Raw genomic sequence first — 14,761 nt, forward strand, 5'->3', positions numbered from 1 at the left:
TACTTCACGACAGCAAGATAATGCACTCAACTATTGTACTAATAAAGGTCACAACTAGTCTCACACTTCAATAAGAGGAATGAGTTGACAAGTAGGAAGCAATCACAGTGCCACCATTCTCAGACTTGTGATATTCATAGATCTGTAGTGGGAAGGAAGGAAGGCACTGACATGAAGGCAATGCTCAATTTCTAAGGCATGAAGCCCTTAATCCTAAGACTCATACTTGCTCCATTTCTTATCTCTAGTGGCTGATCTGTTGAACCGTATGATATTCAGGGCCACGGAGTATTGAGATGTGATACTAATCCAATGCTGGATGCAATTATATCAAGGGAGAAACCTGGTGAGTTGTAAAGTATGTGGTCAACCGACTCTGATCTCACAGAAGAAGAATCACTGTACCGTGTACTGAGCACATCATTATTGTTTCACATCTGCATGTGCCATGTGGCACAAGTAATGGACATATTACCACACTTCTGGCCACCCCACACTGTTAGTGAGAGAGCAGCAGAAGCTGGACTGCTGAATTGGCGTCCTGTGTGCAAGCTGCTGTTGACTCTGTAACAGATGATAATTTAGAAAAGTGAAAACTGCTAATGAGTGACTTTCTGAACTATCTCCAGTGACAATTGCTTTTTAAAGCAACTGAGTTACTTCTGGTAGTGATTCAAAAGAACTCTGATGGCACAGGGATAAGTTGGAGACATCCCATGTCCTCATATATTGTCTCTTATGAAACAGTATCCTGGCATTATATTTCAACAGGACAACACTTATCCACACACAGCCTGTTGCTCTACAAACTGAGGTACTGCTTAAGTCAGTAAAATCCCTCAATACATCCTTGATGCCATATAGGGTTACAGTTATAGTATAAATCTGGTGATGAACATAAAGCTAAATCTGTCAACTCAACTATTTCTGTGAGATTATTTTTTCTTCATCATTCAGTACTGTAAGATAATTGTGATTTTTCCTTGATAAGTATGAACTTTAATGATAAATTTTATTTAAATCAGAGAAAAAATATCTATAGTAAAACAATAGAATATTAAGCAATTTTGAATACATCTCTTAACCTTACCTGTTCCTCTTACCTCAGCACACTCCCCACACTGTCTGCCATATACTCCTCATCCAAAATCAAACAACGGAAAATCCTTTTCTGTTGCTCTGCTTACCCCCTGCCCCCTCCCCCCACCCTCCATCCAACCTCTTGATTGCACTGAGCTGCCCTACCCTCTTTCTCCACCTCACCACTGCACACTCTCACAAGCAGCACTTTACCACCCCCACCCCACCCTGCTATTTCTCCCCTTCCCCACCCCCATTTCCTCCTTAACCCCGTCACCCAGCTGTCTCTCCCATCATGTGCTTCTGCTTGCGTTCTGGCTTCAGTTGCCAGAAACTGCGGTCATGTGTGTGATCGTTGCATTTACTTGCATATTCACGTGTGTGTTGTCTATCATGAACGAAGGCCTTGTTGGCCGAAAGTTCGCTTTCCAGTAGTCTTTTTGTTATACCTGTCTGCAACTCAGCATCTTCACTATATGATGATTAGCAACTATCCTGTTCATAATATTGACACTAGTTTTGTATTAGTTTCATTGTGACTGATAATCTACATTACTAATTGACTAACCCATTCCACGTGGCACACTGTTCCAGTTGCATTCTTGCCCATCCCACAGTTTCCAGGGGCAACAAAAATTTGATTATCTGTATGTTGTATAGCTACTGACCAAATTTAAAAATTAAAATTATGTCATAATCTGCTCATTAAGAGGTGTAATCTTATGCTAACTATAAGTACTACAGTTAGACACTGTGTACAATTCTTGAGAAAGTGTAATTCACCATGCGCAAATGCATGGATTATATTCATCCAGTATTTGGCAATGAGAACAGTTGGTTACTTGCTACAAATTTTACACATACTTTTCAGAGCTTCATGATACTCTTTCTTAGCAACACCCCTCACAAAATAATGAAAGGAAAGAAAATTGCATATTACATTTTCTCTGTTGGTGCAGTAGACTTTGTTGGGCATGACTTCTAATTTATTCTTTAGTACTAAGTCTATTCACAACACCGAATGTATGTGCAAAATTGTATCATACAGGACACAGTTCAGGAGATACAAAATGCTTATGTGGGGCACTCTGGTATCCATTCCAACCGCCACACACCATTGTGACCCTAAATCATTTACCTACCAACTTAAGATCTGAATGTTTACGAAATTGTGTCTACTCCTGACCATTACTTCCAACTGCTCAACTTATTCTATTAGTGAGTGTACTTTCCTGGCATCATGGCTCAGCTGGGGAGAGAGTTTGTTTTGGACAGTGTGTGCAGAGGGAACATGCAAGAAGCAAGGCATAAGAAGAACGTGAAGGAAGGAGAAGATGAGGAGATGAAGAGGTCAGGAACATGTGGACATGGAAAGTTTGCATAGGTGAAGACCATGGTAATACCATGCTGTAGATGGGAATCTCACATATTGGAAGGAGGACGAGAGCAGGTAGACCACAGCGAGGAGGGGGACACAGAGGCCTATTAATTGTTGTTGTTGTTGTTGTTGTTGCTGTTGTTACTGTTATTATTTATTAGTCTCAGTCAATCAAACTATACAGACAGCCTTCGTAGCAATTACATAAGGAGTAAACATAAAATACACTGAAGTGATAATAGTCATGAGATAGCGATATGCTCATGTACAGATGACAGTAATATTTCGTACATGAGGTATAAAAGGACAGTGCATTGGTGGAGTTGTCATTTGTACCCAGGTGATCATTATGAAAAGGCTTCTAATGTGATTATGGCTGCACATCGGGGTTTAACAGATGCTGAACGCAGAATGGATAGGTGCAGTTAGATGCATGGGATATTCCATTTTGGAAATCATTAAATTCATAGTGTAAAGAATGAGCTGAGAATACCAACTTTCAGACCCACGGACAACACAGTGACCAACAGCCTTCACTTAATGATCAAAAGTAGTGGCGTTTGTGCAGAGTTGTCAATGCTGACACACAAGGAGCACTGAACGAAGGAACCACAGAAATCAATGTCAGATGTATGACAAACATATCCGTTAAGACAGTGCAATGAAATTTGGGGTTACCGGGCTATGGCAGCAGATGACTGATGCACGTGCCTCTGCTAACAGCACAACATCATCTGCAGCTTCTTTTCAAGGCTTTTGACTGTGTTGGTTGGACCCTAGATGATTGGAAAACCATGGACTTGTCAGCTGAGTCAGTAGGGTTTGAATGAAGTGCAGACCCCATGAAGCCATGGACCCAAGCTGTCAACAAGGAATTATGCAAGCTGATGATGGCTCATAATTGTGTGCACTGTGTTCACACGGAATTGACTGGGTCCCTGTTCCAACTGAACTGATCATTTACTGGAAATGGTTATGTTTCACTACTTGGAGACCATTTGCAGCCATTCACAGACTTCATTTTCCCCAAAAAATACTGAATTCTTATTGATGACAATGCACCATGTCCCCCAGCCATAACTGTTCTTGGTTAGTTTGAAGAACATTCGAGCAAGTGATTTGGCCACTCAGATTACCCAAAATGAATCCCATCCGGCATTTGGTAGACATAATTGAGAGGCCAGTTCATTCACAAAATCCTCCTCCAGCAAAACTTTTTCAATTATGGACGGTTATAGAGGCGTCATGGCTCAGTATTTCTATATAGGACTTCTAGCGGCTTGTTGAGTTTGTGCCTCATTGAGTAGCTGCACTACACCAGGCAAAATGAGGTTGACTAATATTAGAAAGTACTTTATGACTTTTTCACTCAGTGCATAACAATGGCTGAATACTAGGTACACACTAAACTATTACAGTACAGAGATTTGTTCAAACACTGTATTATGTGAACAGCTACAATCATTGAAATTATTTTACATTCATTTTTACATGGTTTGATATTTGAATAGTGTCAGATCATTTATTAATTTTCCAAACAATGTTTATCTGAGACAAATAGGAAGCTAAAATTTTGAAAATTGTGTTATTGTCTCCATGCACTGAAGAAGATACTGAAACAAGGAATGTGACTCCATATTTCCCAATTTCCTTGTATAATTCTTTTGGCTCTCCTACATTTCTTATGTGCAGAAATGGCTGCAGTTGGATGTCTGAAAAGCTTTCTTGGGGCTGCATGGATTGACCTTACCTTTTAGCCTATGGGGATGGCTCATACAAGGTGTAGTCATAACATAATGGGACTTTTTGATTTCTTGGGCTTTATAATCCGATTTTCAGTTTTTTTTTGTTTTTTAAGTTTTATTGGTATATATGTTCCTGATGTGTGTTTGTATTTTCAGCTGTTTAGAATATTTAATTTGTTGTTGACAGACAAGTATTCAAGTATTCAGCAAATTTTTGCTTTTGGGAAAGATGGATCAAAGAATTTGCATTAAATTTTGCTTGAAAAATGGAATAAAGTGCAGTGCTGCATTTGAAATATTGACTGTGCCTTTTTACAGATCTACCATGAGTAAGACAAAAGTTTACAAACGGTGTAAACAATTCAAAGAGGGTCGAAAAGACATTGAGGATGACAACTGCCCTGGATGCCATAGTACATCAATTACAATGTGGAAGAAGTAAAGCAAATGGTTCTAGAAAATCGCCATCAGAGAAGTTGCTAATGATGACGGCATATTCTTTGACTCATGCCAAGCAATTTTTTCAGTTGTTTTTGGCATGAAACATGTAGCAGCAAATTTTATTCTGAAACTGGTGAATTTTGACCAAAAGCAACATCTCACAGCCATTGCTCAGGAATTGGTGAATGAAGTGAATAATGATCCAGAACTTCTAAAAAAGATTATAACAGGTGGCGAAATATGGATATGTTGTGATGTCAAAACAAAAACAGTTCAATCACTTGTGAAGATTCTGCTCACTGTTTTCTTCAATTAAAATGGAATAGTGAATCATGAGTTTCTGCCTTACGGTCATATAGTCAATAAGGAATCCTATCTCAAAGTTGTGCACCATTTGCATGAAGCAAATGCTCTCACTCACACTTCAATGCTTTTTTGTGATTTTTTGCTGAAAAACAAAACCATTGTTCCCTCAGCCACTGTTTTTGCCCAGCATGGCCCCCTGCGACTTCTTTCTATACCTGAGGCTGAAGAGAACCATGAAAGGATGTTATTTCGCCACCATTGATGGGATAAAAACAGGATCACTGAAGGAACTGAACATTATAACAAACATTGAGTTCCAGAACTGCTTCCAAGATTGGAAAAAGAACTGGCATAAGTGTATTATATCTGAGAGAGTTTACTTTGAAGGGGACAAAGTTGATTTTGGTGATGAATAAATAAAGATTCTTCAAGAAAAACAAAAATTTCTGTTACTTTTTGGTTACACCGCATATAACATGTGTATCCAAGGAGAATCCTAATGAAAAATGTAGTATACAATTTTTTATCATTTGATTCATAAAACTGTGGCTTCTTTCAGTGATAGGCTGAGCTTGGGCATAAAATATTCCTCTAATCCATATGTGTAGTAAGCCAGTAGGTGAACCATTCCTCTTGAGAATGTTTCATGATTACAGCGGTGAAATCAGTGTAAGGTAGAGCAACACCTATGAAATGGCATTTTGTAAAACTTTCCTTCAGTAAGGCAGTCATCACTTCATTATGAATGATCCTACCATGAACCTTAATCTGTATTAAACTAACATTTTGTTCTTTAAACATAGCCAAAGTGATAAATAATTTTGAGATTCATGAGAGTGGTAATGAACTAGTGTGTTGTGTACTCAGTAGCTCATTGCCTTTTGAGACATGGAGGTTAATTTGTAGCATGAGGATTTTCTGTATTATCTCATTAAAGACACATTCGTCATTAACAGAGTCATAGTATACGTAACAAAAACAGGTGAACCAAAGAAACTCCTTACTCAGTCAGTAAGGAAGCAAAGTGAAAACCTTCATGTATTCATTGCAAACGTTGTATTCAGTGTGAATGTATTAAAATATACTGATATACTGAACTTTTGACTTACTTTCTTCATTAAGGTTTTTGAGTCCATCATCTGTCATATCTGACATCTGTCTTTCAATGACCGAAACTCGTGGCTGTTTTGAATTGCGAGGTGTGAGTGAGACCATCTTCAGGAAGTATGGTCGGTAAATTCCTTGACCCACATCAGTTGTCTCCGTAGGGAATACTGCAATATATACATACTAAAATTAACACAATACTCAGCACTTCCTGTGTAAATAAGGAGCTTTTAACTGATCTGTAACGTGTTCACTGGTGTACTCATATTGTCTGTTTCAGAAGTTTTACAATTGTTTTTTAGCTGAAAATAAGTGGATGACAAATATATGAATATTTGTGAGGTATCAGAGTGAATGGGACACTGTTTCTATTTATTTTTGTTAAGTGTCATGTACTTCAGTGTATCACCCACTTTACCATTCCACCTCAGTTCTGCTCAACACCTGTATGAAAAGTTTTACTGATGTTTTTGATTATTTAGAACTTGAACCCCAAGTTTATGTAATGAAAGGTATAGCATGTGAGTCATTTTCATATTATTTAAGTAAAAAGATGTAGAAAATTGGGGAAGAAGTTACAAAAGGTGTTACTCAAAAAACTGCCATGGTTCCTGTGATAGTCTTGCGGTACATGAATTGCCTCACTTATGATTTGAAACAAGAGCCAGAAATTTTTTATTTGCAGCTGACATCAGTAATGTTGTTAAGTCACTCAAACAATCACCAACAGAAAAACCTGTAAAATATTCTTTGAAAGGAAAAGTTCAAAAGAGAAAGTAGTTAACATTATAAAGATGCAAATCGGGTGACTAGTACTTGCCTTCAGTAGGTGAAATTCCTGGTTCTCTGGACAGAAATAGTTACAGTAGAATAATACTAATCCTAGGTTTTGAAATATGTATATATGTTCTTTCTTGAGGAAGGAACGATTGGGGGTGGGAGGGACGAGGTGATGCACAACCCAGGTCGAGAGGGAATAAACTCACAGCAGACTGATTAGTATGACAACTGAGGACAGAGTTTTCTGTTCAAATACATTGATACAGAACTTAATGACTAACTCGGGGTTGCATAACATATGGCATGACCTGCATCTTAAAGCTTCTGGAAAGAGTCTACTTGTTCAGTCAAAGCCAGAAGCAGTCAATCTGTTGTGGGGTGGCTCCCTCTGAACCTGAGATCTGAGTCACCTGCCCCATGTCTCACCCCCTTTCACCACCTTTCCAACCTTCTCAACCTGCCCTCTTTCCTTCTGGAGAGAAAACATGATGTTTCAAAGGCTAGGATGAGTATTTCCTTCTTTGTAAACTATGGAAAGTCCAAGTTGAAAGCTAAAATATATAGCAGTCTGGTCCTGTGCCAGTCTGCAATTTAGTGTCTCCACTATATGATGAATAGCAACCTTATCCTTTTCATAATATATTCTGATTTAAGTACTTCTGTTGATAACACTAGGAATTTCATGTACTAGAGGTAAATAATGGCCAGGCATTCTCTATTCTTGTAATTTTAACTATTTTCTCTTTTGAAATTTTCCTTGAATCAATATTTTACTGAGGTCACTCTTGACCGTTATTCATAGGTGTTCTATAGTTATTGCTGTTTCTGGTGATTTATTTTTAATAGTGTAATTGAACAATAATGGGTTTCATTATCTAATTGAAAAGCAATTGATTTTATTATCCATTTATGTGCTATATGTTTGTTTGATTTCTGGGTCAACTACCATTCGCTGCAGTAATTACTGATTCTCTGCACCTCGTCCAGCATTTCAGTAGTGTTCTGGTGTTGCAGCCTTCCTAGAAACAAAGCATCGACTGTGAATTGACACCTCACAGAGCTTCCAACATTATTCTCTAGACCGTTTATAAACATATACTGTAAGAATAATGCTTGAGTTCTATCTGCTTGGAAGTTCTGAATCCAACCATAAATTTGGTCCAGTACTCAGAAATCTCTATCATTAAACATCAGTGTGGAACTGTATCAGATACTTCCACAGTGTCAAGGAACATGGCATTGAGTAGGCAACAAGGGTGCCATTGTTTACAGCACTCCAAATACCATGGACAGAGAGTGAGCTGAGCTCCACAACATCTCGCTTTGAAGACTCTATGTTGATTTGAATAGAGGGGCTTTTTGTTCTTCAAGAAGGTCATAATTTGTGAACATATGACATGTTCTGATATTCTACAGCAGATTCATGTCAACATTGTGGGCTTATAATTATGTGCATCAAACAAACAAGCCTTTTTTAATATGGAAATGATCTGTTCTTATCCCAGTTGACAGGTAACATTCATTACCCCAGCAACCTCAACAAACTGCTGTGAGAAGGACAGCAGGATTGTTTGTATAACTGTGTGGAATATTACAGGTACTTCACCTAGTTCAGATGCCTTTACACCACTAAGCAATTTTAGTCAGTTTTCAATTTTATAATTGTTTTTTCAGTATCTGCTAAAAACTGAATCCAGCATTTCAACATTCTCTGTGTCATTTTCTGCTTCGGCGCCATTGTAGTCACTGGGCAACTGAATAGAAGATTTCAGTCCAGTTACTGATTTTGTGTAAGATCAAAACTTCTTAGGATTTGTGGTCAGACCAATGAGCAAAATTTTATTAATTAAAAAGTCAGTGAGCACTTGTTGCATTGCTCTCTGTTTTCTCATTTTGGGTTTGGGTTTTAGTTGTCAGTAAGCTTTTCACTTAGTCTGAATCATGATGAAACTCTCTCTGATTTTGTACTAACTTTCTAACATCACTGTTGAACTGCAGTTGAACATGATCTATCCATATAATCTTCAGCATTCTTCTGTAGCAGCACATTTCTCTTCTTGTCTAAATGATTTATCGTACATGTTTCACTTCCATACATGGCAAATTCAAGTCTTCCTCTATTACAACAACAAGATTAGGAAACATACCTTTGATTTCCTCCAAGGTTTCTCTGAAGCAGTTTGCCACTATAGCTTTTGAGGCATGTGGTCTGCAAAGAGGTCTGATATCAAAGTTGGATCCACTTTTGATATTTACTTTCATCCACATTGTTTCACATTGGGAAACTTCTAAATCTCACTATACAATATAAATTTCTCTACAGCAAAATGTATGTTGTCACCATTAGGATCTAGCATATCTGCACTCTATATATTCCAACTGAATTTCACTGCTATTCACTTCCGATTTGTTAGCTTTTGATTCCCAATAGAATGTTAGCATTATGACCTTCAGTAAGAGAGGCTGATTCTGGGTACTTGTCATGGGTGCTTTTGCAGTTTACTAATGCCACATTACCATTTTCTGTATTGGATCTGTGAGAATGAACATACTTCTCTGAGAGTAACCCGGGGCATTCCAAGCAGCATGTTTACTGCCACCCATGTCTTCATAAAGTTATGCTTGTCAGATTACAAAGCCATACTAAGACATTAAATGACAGCTGAGTGAAGAAATTTATTGCTGTCATGATAATAGTAGACCTAACGGTGCTTAAATACAAATGCCATTTAATTTTATCTTCCAGATTGTTTAGTCCTTAAACAACTACAATGAATGGTTTCTTACTTGCTTTGTCATGAAAAGATGACTTATTTTTTGCATTGTCCAATTTTTATTTCTTGTAAAAGACATTAGTTTATTGTTTGAATTATGACCAACTGACCACCTTGTCATGCTCTGCCAGAGGTTTTCAATTGGATGCAATATGGAGAGGCATGGGGCCAGCACAACTCTCTCCTGGCCTTTGATGTTTTTCGAGACCTCACAGCCACTACTTCTCATTTAAGTAGTTACTCACTTGACATTATGAAGCTGAGTGCATCCATTCCAGTCCTCCCACCAAGGAAAAATTTCTGGCAGTACCAGGAGTTGAACCCCGGTCCTCTGCATGGCAGCTAGACATGCTGAGCACTGAGCTACAGCAGATATCATGTCCCTTACATTCTCTTAAATATTGCAATATTTCATTTAGCATTACAGTGAATATGTCACATTTGTTAGGTTGTGGTAACATCACATCAAACAGTAAGCACACACTCAGCTTCAAAGCAGGCATTGCAGTACCACTGCATAGCATAAGTGCAGTGCAGATGTCATTATTACGTTGGTATGAATTTTATAGCTTCTATATGAATGAAACACTGCTAATGATTCCATCCTACTGGCAGTGTCCCCCAGGACTCTGTCTTAGGGCCCTTACTTTTTCTTGCGCATATCAGAGGCCTCTCATCAATAACTTTACCAGTTGCCAAGTTTGTTTTATTATAGTAAATTAAGTATACTCTTAGGAAGCTCAACTAATGAAATTTTCATGGACATTAGTAAATGGTTCCTAGCCAATTCTCTGTCACTAAAGTTTGAAGAAAATAGTATATGCAGTTCAGAACTTGTAAGAGATTTCCTGCCAGTGTATGCTTAAAATATAATGACAAGCAGATAGAAGAAGCTGACAGTGTTACATTCTGTGGATCACTTGTTGACAGTTATTTGGGAATATCTTAGCAGAACCAACTGAGGTGCTTATGTTATTAATAATATGATGTAATGTCAGTACTGTGTAGAGTCTGTCCTCAGTACAAACTGATTATTGTAAATAAGTGCTGTAAAGTATTTTTTATTTACTTTTTATTTGATGTTGTGCTGTTATGATAGCCTAAGGGTATTGAACACGTAATATTTGGTGACAAGTTTTATTCCACATCCATAATTTTGCTTTCATTTGAGATCTATGGAAGATAATTAGCATAACAATTCTTATTTTGTAAATATTTATTGTATATTCTTGTTTTATGACATGTTCCACATCCCAGAGAATTCAATTGGAATGGAAAGTACATCATATCTAATCTGAAAAAGCATGTGGCAAACATACTGACATAAACAGCTAACTGCATTTATTTGTGGAAAGTTTAAGCTTTTTTGAGATAATGATATTATTTTTCACTGTACACTATCTGGAAACCTGGGGTAGCCAAACAATTACTAATTTTAACTTTAGTGTCAACTTATATGAGTACCTGAAATAGTCATGCTTTCATATTTTAGCCACTAAGACCTACTAATAAATTATACAAGTATTTTTCAATAAAGAATAATAATAATTTTTTCATGGTCATAACTGCTCACACTGTAATTTAATATTATGATATTCTGTTAGCTTAATGAGCAACAAACACTCCCTTTCAGTTTCATTGTTGGCCCACCTGGTTCCACCTGTAAGAGGCAAGCAACCTGAAACATGTTCCATATCACTTACTGCAACAGTGAAGGTGACATGCAGTCAACAGTATGCAGCTTAGAAATTCTGGTTTTGTCTCAACAAATCTTCAGCTGAGGCCCCTGCAGTATTTCAGGAGGCCTGTGGAGAGTCTGTTCTCCCCTACAGCACAGCCTCAAAATTGTTTAAAGAGGGGAGACAATCAGTTTCAAAGAAGCTGTCCCTGATGCTCCAGTTACTGCTATTACAGAAGAAAGCATCAACATCACTGCTGTTATTGTGAAAGAGGATTGATGAGCAACCTTACAAATATCTTCTGAAATGTGTTTGTGTGCCATGAGTTCCAACACTGTTGATTTGCGAACAAAAAGACATTAATGTGTAGGTCTGCTTGCAGTTGAAGTTGATGTTAGAGAAAGATCAGCAGTTTCTTTCAAAAGTAATCACTGCTGATGAAACTTGGATACATCATTTTCATCCTGTGAGGAAAACAGCAACTTGTGGAAATCTCCTTCATCGCCAACCCCCAAAAAGAAAAAGTGGTTGCTTCTATTGGGAAATTCATGGTCATCTCATTTCTTGATGTTCATGGAATCATTTACAAGCATGGTCTACCTGCACATACATCAATAACTGCACAATACTGCAGGAACAGCCTGAAAACTTTGCAAGTCCATTTCAGGTGCAAAAGACCACATATCTGAGAAACAAGCCAGATCATGCCCCACGATAATGCATGGCCACATATTGCAAATGTTATTACTGAATGTCTTACAAAAATCAATCTGAAGTGCATCACTCAACCTCCTTATAGTCTGGATTTAGTCCTGTGTGGCTTTTTTATATTCTATAAATTGAAGAAACACCTTCATGTGAGGCAGTTTCCATCATCAGACTAGTTGTAAAAGCTGCAGAGGAAGCTCTGAAGGACCTTTCAAAAAATGGTTTCCAGCATGTCTTTGCAGACTGACTGAAATGCTGGGACAAATGCATCACATCTAAAGGAGACTATGTTGAGAAGGATCATGAAAATTATGTGTATGAGTGAAAGAATGTTGTCAAAAAATCATTATGATCCTTCTTTACTGATCAGCCCTTGAACAAAACATCTTACATGGAAATATTGCCATATAAGGTATTATAATATGACTTCGAGGCACCAGATGATGCTCTCAATACTGGCATTGGTTGCGAATAGAGAATTATTTGTCAGTAGCTCTCAGTGGTTGAAAGTTGATCTTTCTAATAGTTGAGAGCAAACATATACATGACTAACATTTCAGCAAAGAGAATGCATGCATTTGGAGTAAAACAGTGATTTATTTTTATCTGTGAAAAATAAGAAGAAGAAAAATAAATAAATAAGAAGAAGCAAGGATAGAAAGAAATCAATTGTAGTTCTTCCATGAACAGATTTTTTAAATAAAAAGTCTAAACCCATGTAATTCATAATTGTGCACTTACCATGTTTTTGACATCTTCTAGGTCTGCATGTGTTTTCAAAAAAATATTTCAGTTTCTTGTTATAAACCATGATGAGGATGTATATGACAATAAGGAGAACCATTATTGCTGACTCTATCCACGTGATTTTATCATCCCAGATGGAAGCTACCAGAGAGAACAGTGCTACTGCATAGATGGTGGTGTCACGTGTGAGAGGCCACTTGTCCAAGGTGATAGTCTGTTAAAGTAAAAGTGCTCTATGTAAAAGTTATTTAAATAAAGTTTATGACTGAAACAAAATCGTAACCACTGTATCAGTTTTCCTGTTATGAGTATCATGTACGTACCATCTAAATAGCCTGTGCTTGTTAGCTCTGATGTGGAATGAGACACACTTCACAGTACTTATTGAAATATGATTACTGTGCATATGTGCTGTATATGCACATTATGCTACTATAAACGGCTATACAGGGTGATGCGAAATTCGTGCACTTGGGCTTCGCAGTGTGACTCCTTACATGCCAGCAATAAAAAAATGTCTGCTACAAAATTTCGTCCGGCAAGTGCATCCGGCAGAAAAAGGACAATAGAGAGTGACAATCTGGCAACACTGTAACCACATGTGTGGTAAATACCTCTGTCAGCACATGTTACTACTGCTGTGCAGTTGGTGCAGTGGATATATTTTTGGATTAAGTCAATGGTTGGATCCTTTTTGAGGCATATGTTTTTTATTTGGGAAATGTAGTCCAGGTGGTACATAATATGGCATCTTAATCCTAAACAGCAATTGTGGTGCATCCTCTAAAAACATTTGCAGTTACATACTACAATCATAGAAATGGAAGATTGCTCAGCTTTGAAAGAAGCCCTTTCCACATCATAGGTGTGAATTTATTTGCACTATTTCATCAACTAGATTGAAACCTGTTTTCTTTGTACCCTTCTCCAATGGTCCCTTGTTCAAGTCCATTACATTTCAGTAGGGCTTTACATTACCAGTAGCACTAGAAAGTGCTTTGCTGTTACTATTTGTATGTGTTATCACCTTGATCTCAGTAATTATGCCTTTCAACATTGAGTCTGGTAACCTCATGCTGTTTAGTATGTATCTCAGTTTATTATTATTATTATTATTTTCTTGACAGGATTGTAAAAACTTCACATCTATTACAGTTAAGGAAGTGGTGTAATTTGAATCCAAACATGTCAGGTTAAATCATGCAGAACAATATCTGTCAGAGGGGTAATGCGCATTAAGTGGAGCTGTGTGCAGGACTGATGGTGTATTTGTACTGTGTGTGCTGTCCATCAGAGAGTAACATGCTTGTGACAGGCTACAATGTACCATGTGTACATCGAATTTTCTCATTGTAAACCTCTAAACCGGTGTGGCAGACATATGGCATACACAAACAATGAATATGGGGATATGCTTCTGGTCCTTGGTGCATCTGATAACTGGGCTGGTGTTGCTCATGAATATGCAACTAGATATACTTGTGGACTCCAACCAAATAAAAATGTGTTTTGTCGTCTGGAGCTGCGCCTCTTGGAATCAGTTTCTCTTCTTCCACCATCACAGGACAGATGTCATTCGTGGACTTTCTGTACTCCAGCTAAAGAGGAAGCTATTCTGGAGGCCATACACCAAGAACCTCAGTGAAGTACATGTAGCACAGCAAGGCTGGTGTGTGTCTCGCAATGCACGGTTGTTAACGTGCTGCACGAGCATGGGCTGCACCCCTATCATTATGCTTTCGTGCAAAACCTGCATCCTGCAGATCACCATCACCATATTGCAATCCTGTGAATTGTTCCAACAACAACAGGAACCCAATGATGACTTCGTGAGCACTGTAATATGGTTGCATGAAGCAGCATTCACTCGTGATGGTATCTTCAATATGCACAATGCCCACCATTGGTGTGAGGTTAACCTGCATGTCACCTGCGACTGGGGTTATCAAGTTTGCTTTGATATCAGTGTCTGGGCTGGAATATTGGGTGACATGTTATGGGCCCCTTCATGTTGTC

General features: G+C 37.9%; 1 protein-coding gene across 1 annotated transcript in view; it reads right to left on the reverse strand.

Moving 5' to 3' along the window:
• The window catches only part of LOC126354814 (sodium/potassium/calcium exchanger 4-like), a 132,615-nt gene that overhangs the window by 35,622 nt on the left and 82,232 nt on the right, over positions 1 to 14,761 (reverse strand). The window contains exons 5-6 of the mRNA XM_050004753.1: positions 12,740 to 12,959; positions 6,060 to 6,224 (exon numbers count right to left, since the gene is read on the reverse strand). Coding sequence (XP_049860710.1) covers positions 6,060 to 6,224; positions 12,740 to 12,959 — 385 coding nt within the window. The remainder of the gene's footprint in view (positions 1 to 6,059; positions 6,225 to 12,739; positions 12,960 to 14,761) is intronic.

Source organism: Schistocerca gregaria, chromosome 3, assembly GCF_023897955.1.
Source record: "Schistocerca gregaria isolate iqSchGreg1 chromosome 3, iqSchGreg1.2, whole genome shotgun sequence".
Classification (NCBI taxonomy): domain Eukaryota; kingdom Metazoa; phylum Arthropoda; class Insecta; order Orthoptera; family Acrididae; genus Schistocerca; species Schistocerca gregaria.